The 6,856-nt window shown below is 35.2% G+C and overlaps 1 protein-coding gene across 1 annotated transcript; it reads left to right on the top strand.

Moving 5' to 3' along the window:
• Window positions 1–835: 835 nt before the first annotated feature.
• Window positions 836–1,777, top strand: LOC127684403 (olfactory receptor 140-like). Its single transcript, XM_052181334.1, has one exon. It carries the CDS (start codon window positions 836–838, stop codon window positions 1,775–1,777), a length of 942 nt encoding a protein of 313 aa, XP_052037294.1.
• Window positions 1,778–6,856: the final 5,079 nt, after the last annotated feature.

The raw sequence follows: 6,856 nt of genomic DNA, 5'->3' as shown, positions 1-6,856 counted from the left end.
TACATCTTCCTAAAATTCCTGCTTACTAGAGATGTATTATGGTCATGTTTATTAAAAGTTAATATTTCTTTATTCTTTACAATTTTGTACATGTATACAATGAAATATGACAACCCACTAGGTTCAATTAGTGTGATCATTTATGTACAATTTTATAGGACCATCCACTGGAGCAAGGGAAATCTTAATTTAAATGTGTCCCCACATTACAAAAATAATAATTCTCTTTCCTCTAGCTATGATTGCCAATAATTCCCTGATTGGTGTGGGAAACTTCTTCCTGTATATTAGATACGTGCCTTGTTACACTTTTGCAGGTTTATGTAGGTAACCATGGCTGCAGTGACTTAGTGAGTATGATAATCATTAAACCATATCTTTCTTTCTCTATAGCTTATTTGTGATGTAAATTCAGTAAGCAAGAATAGTCTTTACATTAATGAGTACTTTTTAGCTTATGAAATCTGTCTCATCATATGAAAGGGCACAGACTTAGACGAGAGCTCAGACACACTGAGCATGAGAGCAACCCAGAAACATTACTTGGATTTTAGACATGAAAAAGTATATATCAACTTTTTTTATATAACTTAAATAATAATTATTGCCCTATATATGTGTTGTATATGATAGTATTAGTATATGAAGAGACCATAATAAGGAGAAAACAAAGAATGGGAGCAAATACTGGATTAAAAGATTACTAAGTGTGCTCCTCGGTTACTGAAGGCACTGCTGGTGTAGTGTGATCATCAGACTATATGCATTTAGGATTAATGATCTGCCTTTACGTTTTTGTAGGGAGTTGAGTACTTGGAAAGGCTTTATATCCTGAATGGAGCTTCACAGTCCTCCTAGCAATGTGACTGAATTTGTTCTCCTGGGTCTCACACAGAATCCACGCTTGCAGAAAATACTGTTTGTTGTCTTTTTGTTTGTTTTCCTATTTACTGTGTTGGCTAATCTGCTCATTGTCCTCACCATCTCCCTCAGCCCCACCCTTTCAGCTCCCATGTACTTCTTTCTCACTTACTTGTCCTTCATAGATGCCTTCTACACCTCTGTCACCACCCCCAAAATGATAGTTGACCTCCTCTATCAAAGAAGGACAATATCCTTGGCTGGATGTCTGACTCAGCTTTTTGTGGAGCACTTCCTTGGAGGATCAGAGATTATCCTCCTCATTGTTATGGCCTATGACCGCTATGTGGCCATATGCAAACCTCTGCATTATATGACCATTATGCGTCAAGGCCTCTGCAAATTCCTGGTGGTGGTAGCCTGGATTGGAGGGATCTTACATGCCACCATGCAAATATTTTTTATGATTAACCTGCCCTTCTGTGGCCCCAATATCATTGACCACTTCATGTGTGATCTCTTCCCATTGTTGAAACTTGCCTGTAGAGACACACATAAGCTGGGCATCATAGTGGCTGCCAACAGTGGGGCCATGTGCTTTCTCATATTTACCATGCTCCTCATCTCATACATAGTTATCCTGCAATCCTTGAAGTCTCACAGTTCTGAAGGGAAACGCAAAGCCCTCTCCACATGTGGCTCTCACTTTACTGTGGTTGTTCTCTTCTTTGTACCTTGCATATTTACTTACATGCGCCCTGTGACTACCTATCCGGTGGACAAGCTGGTGACTGTGTTCTTTGCAATTCTTACTCCCATGTTAAATCCCATCATTTACACAGCAAGAAACACGGAGGTGAAGAATGCTATGAAGAATCTATTGAAGAGGCAAGTCACTTACCCTGTTTCAAAATGACAAGAAGGTGGTGACATGCGTAAACAAAGGATTATGTTTGTGATAAACTGTGGAAGAAACTTATTAAATTTCACATTTATCATGAAATAAATTAAGAGATAAAGATAAAACTTCTGATAATTGAGTTTTTTGAGACCATAATCATGACTAGAACTTGTGTCTTCAGTAGCTCTAAATGTATGTTTTAAAGGCTCAAAATTGATGTCCATAGATTCTAGATTTCCAATAGAAGACACCAATTATATAGTTTTAATGATTCTGGGTTATGTTTTTCTCTAGATACTCATTATTACCATATTTAATTACTTCATTCATTTGTTACTTGGGTGACACTGACTTTTCTACAGCTTTTTATATAAATTTTGCCTAGACTGGTAATACCAAAAATATATAAATGAAAACTAGACATATGAGGAACAAAAGCAACCTTGCTGCCTTTTGTCTTTTTTTAAAATTCATTTGTATCTGCTATTATTTATATCAAAATAATAAAAAAGTAGTACAAGGAAGTACATTAAAGTAAGAAATTATTTCTAATGTGTGTCCTTTTTCTTCTAGGACAAAATGTAAAGTAGAAAACTTGAAATTACTTCTAATTTCCTCTGATTTTCTCAAATATTCTCATGGCTCAAAGTTTTTCTTGAATATAAAGGATAAGTATTTTTTTCTCATCAGTACTAGAGTAAACATTATAGCAACCTGAGCAAATATCCTTCCATTTATACTAAATTATACTAAATTGTGCCCAATAATATTTTCATTTATTACTATTTCTCAATATGTAATATTCATTACATTTCCCATTACTTAATTCATCACTCATTTCATTACTCAATATTCATTTATTACTATTACTCAATATGTATGATTCATATGTTTTCATTAAATATACTATCATCTATCAGACCCATTCACTTAAGATGATGGTATAAGCCAGGTTATAAACTGATTATTTTAAAGACAGTATATCCATCTTATAAAAAAGAAAATACTCAGGCGGTGGTGGCCCATGCCTTTAATCCCAGCACTTGGGAGGCAGAGGCAGGCAGATTTCTGAGTTCGAGGCCAGTCTGGTCTACAGAGTGAGTTCCAGGACAGCCAGAGCTACACAGAGAAACCCTGTCTCAAATAAACCAAAAAAAGAAAAAAGAAAAAAGAAACCCTAAAAAATGAAAATAGAGGCTGAAAAGGCTACAAAATTGTTTTCCTCAAGTCCTACATCAAATCTGCTGCAGGATTCAAATGTAGCTTTTAACTCTCATTCCTTCATTTGCCAATGGAGGTCAAAGTAAAATAATTTTTTGTTTGTTTATACCTAAATATAAGGAATTGTTACATGTTCTTAATGATTCCCTTTGCCCTAGGAGGCAGATTTTCTTTGTTTTTGGTTTTTTTCATTTTTGTTTGATTTTTTTCGTTTATTTTTGTTTGTTGTTGTCATTGTTGTTTTTTTCTCCTCGTTTGTAACAATGTAGTTTAGCATTACAGCTCCTTAATGCCCATGGATATTACTAGGCTGTTCCATATTACTACAAAAAACCCTTTGTGAATTCAAGATTCTTTCACTGTCATATCCCAATCCATGCTTCCCGCAAATATCCCCCCTCCTCAAATCAGTGAGATATTTCTTACATAATTTGAACATACAGTAATTCTGGATCTTAGAACACTTGTTTTTGGAGTATGGCAATCTGGTCTACCTTAGTGTTTGAATATATAAAATCCATAAGGAAAATGACATTTCACACAAAAATTGAGCAGGCTGGAAAGATGATGCAGTCAGAACTTCATGTTCTAACATACAATCTTCTGGTGAGAAACAAAGCAGTAGGCTCTAAAGTAAATGACTTGTGGTTTACTTAGTCTTATGATTAGTTAAGAATTATGAAAACCCAGGAATAATGAGCAGTATTGAGAAAATAACTTGAATTCTAAGACAGATGTATGATTTCAAGTAGAAAACCAAGGTCAATGACTCTGTCCTAGGAAATGTATCAATTTATTACCAGGTAACTGAGGGGATGAATTGCACAGATTACAAGCACAGTTAAAAAGTTAAAAAACAAAACAAAACAAAAACCCAAAAAAACAAAAACCAAAAAAACCAACAAAACAAAACAAACAAACAAACAAAACAAACAAAATACCTGAGAGATGCAAGCAAGTCAGACATTCTTAGAGGACAGACATTTGTTGGCTTGCAAATAGTTTTAAAGAATATTAAGATTTCTCTTAGTACCTCAAGTACATCTCAAAGACTCTTGCCATATGACTATATATAGCAAAAAAAATAGCATATCTAGGTTCAGAAAACAATGGTATGGGACAGAAAGCCTGTAAGATTTGGGATATATTAAGGAATGATGTTATTTAGATACCAAGGCCAGTTAAGAAGAAAAGGGTTGGCACAGGATAGGAGGGGGAATAACCAAAAGTATTTATGTAAATACAATCACAATACATTTTATACATATGTGTGTATGTGTGTCAAAAATAAAAAATAGCGTAATGAAAGAAAATGTGGTATTTTTTTGAAATCTTCAAAGAGATATTATATTGGCATTTGATGTATATTTCAATAATAATATTAAAAGGTAAAAGTGTAAGTGAACATAAAGAAAATCTTAATACTAGATATTTTTTAGGTAACTAAGGTTAAAAATAAAAACCAGTCCTTTTCCATTATCCATTTTTATTCTGACAGACTGATATGTGGCCATTCTATTCATGAGGAGCATAACAGTTTGGGGATAAATAATTGAATGGGTTCTACTATAATACATGTATTTTGATAATTTTGAAGGGTGTCTACTTGGCCTTGTTCCAGTTTATTTCTGCCTCTGGGAAAGTCCTCATCAATGCAGAGGTAGATGGAAAATCACTTGAATCAGTGGAGACATGGCCACATAGGAGTGTGATTGAAATGAGGCAAACATGCAAGCACATCTTAGAAATCTGTCCTAGCAAATTACATTCTGATCTTTTTTCCCACAAGTCCCTTACCTAAGAGACATTATGCTAATAATATTCATTCTAAAATGTGGTTTGGAGACAGATTACTAGGGAAGATCACAATAGAACCAAGTGGGAGGCTCGGTGCCATGAGTGATTGCTGAGAGACATTTTGCTAGCTGCCTTTTAAGAAAAATCTAAGCCGGGCACTTGTGGTGCATGCCTGTAATCCTAACACTCTGGGAGGCAGGCCTGTTTCTGAGTTTGAGGCCAGCCTGGTCTACAGAGTGAGTTCCAGGACAGCCAGGGCTATACAGAGAAACCCTTTCTTGAAAACATCAAACAAACAAAAACAAAACAAAAAGGAAATCTACATTGAAAGTCTCTGGTCCTGTCTGACTCACAAGCTATTTCCTATGCAGGTACTGGGATACTTATGGCATCTGTCAATCTTCCCTTGAAGCCATTGGAAACTTTACTGTTGACATATCATTTCCTCATGGTGGCTGCACTGCCTGCATGCTCTTCTCTAGAAACGTTGGTTTGAGAACATCTCTGCTGCTGCTGGACTCTTGGTCAAAGTGGCCTTAGACAACCTACCTGCACAGTCTATGCTTTTTACATGATCGGATCAAGTGAGTGGTTCTTGAAGTCACAAAATTGATAACAAACTGAAGCTGGAGGTGCTTTAAAATGACTTGATAGACATCATGTCAATTAGTTTGAGATGTGACACATAAACTTATTGCAATAATTAAGTTACAAAGTATAATTTTGATATGTGTGAGAAATTTACCTGATTTGTTTGCATGATTTTGGTCTCAGAATGAAGAAGTCTGAGGCTAAATGTTCCTCTAATCTAATTTATAAAGGCTGTGATGGTAGCAGTGGTTCAACAATGAACTAGTAAGCCAAGGTAGGGTTCAGCTCTTGAACTTGGCCACATCATGTCTATGAACTGATGAGTGAACTGGTGAGTGGTGCTAATTGATATATCTAAAGCAGGCTACCAAGAGGCAAATAGCCAAATTCTGATGTAACACTATTTTTTTTTAATTTTTTAAATTTTTAATTAAAATATAGTAACACAAGTTTCCCTTCTTCCCCTCAGTCTTTTTCATGAACTCCATCCTCTTTACGCCCTTTTGAATTCCCAGCCACCTTATCTTTAGTAGTTTTTACACATAGATGGATTACATTTAAAAAATACAATATATATAGCACAGCATCAGATATTTAAAGGAAAGTAAAAATTAACCATCTTTAAACACCTCTACAAGGAGATAACATTTAAAAAATTAATTAAATAAAGTATCTGTGATGGTGTATATAACACCTGCCCAGGATAACCATGATGGATGGAGTCTTGTGTAAGTGGGGAGGAACGGAAAAAGAAGGTAATGGATTGTGAACAGATGGCTATGTGATCAGAGGCAGCAGAAAACTGTGAAACTTAGAATGAAAAAGTTCATGATGAATAATTGAATACTGCTCTTGAAACATCCATGTGCCTATTACTTCTTTCATATTGATGAAAGCACTATAAGGAAGAACAGGAGCTTTAGAGGAGCACAAAGTAGATGGTGCTATAGATTCATCCAGTAAAATATTTACTTGAGTTTCATGACTTCTAAAAGTTGTTTTTATTGTTTCTGAAAATCAAATGATAGTAATTTTTATTTCATGTAATGTTTTGCTTTATTTTTCGTTCTTTTTTTAAGTCAGGTACTCACTATACTTCCCAGACTTACCTTCTGCTAACAATCTTCTTGCCTCAGATGCAACAAGGCTGAGATTGCATGTGTATGTTATCATCCACAGATATCCATTACAGTTACATAGACATTAAAACAAAACAAAACAAAACAATATAGATCTTAGTACCGCATCTTTAGTCAACCCCTGACTCACATGCAACAGCCTCAGATGCAACAAGGCTGAGATTGCATGTGTATGTTATCATCCACAGATATCCATTACAGTTACATAGACATTAAAACAAAACAAAACAAAACAATATAGATCTTAGTACCGCATCTTTAGTCAACCCCTGACTCACATTGATTCTGATGGCTATTCTGGCTCTGTTTCTGCAGAACTGATCGTCGAGCAGTAAGTAAGGAGCTT

The sequence above is a fragment of the Apodemus sylvaticus genome, chromosome 5 (assembly GCF_947179515.1).
Source record: "Apodemus sylvaticus chromosome 5, mApoSyl1.1, whole genome shotgun sequence".
Taxonomy (NCBI): Eukaryota; Metazoa; Chordata; class Mammalia; order Rodentia; family Muridae; genus Apodemus; species Apodemus sylvaticus.
Note: the sequence above shows the minus strand (reverse complement) of the source record. Positions and strands in the feature narration are given on the sequence as shown.

What these genes read in the sequence shown, in the direction of transcription:
- LOC127684403 (XM_052181334.1), top strand. Translation starts at nt 836, where the DNA reads ATGGAGCTTCACAGTCCTCCTAGCAATGTGACTGAATTTGTTCTCCTG.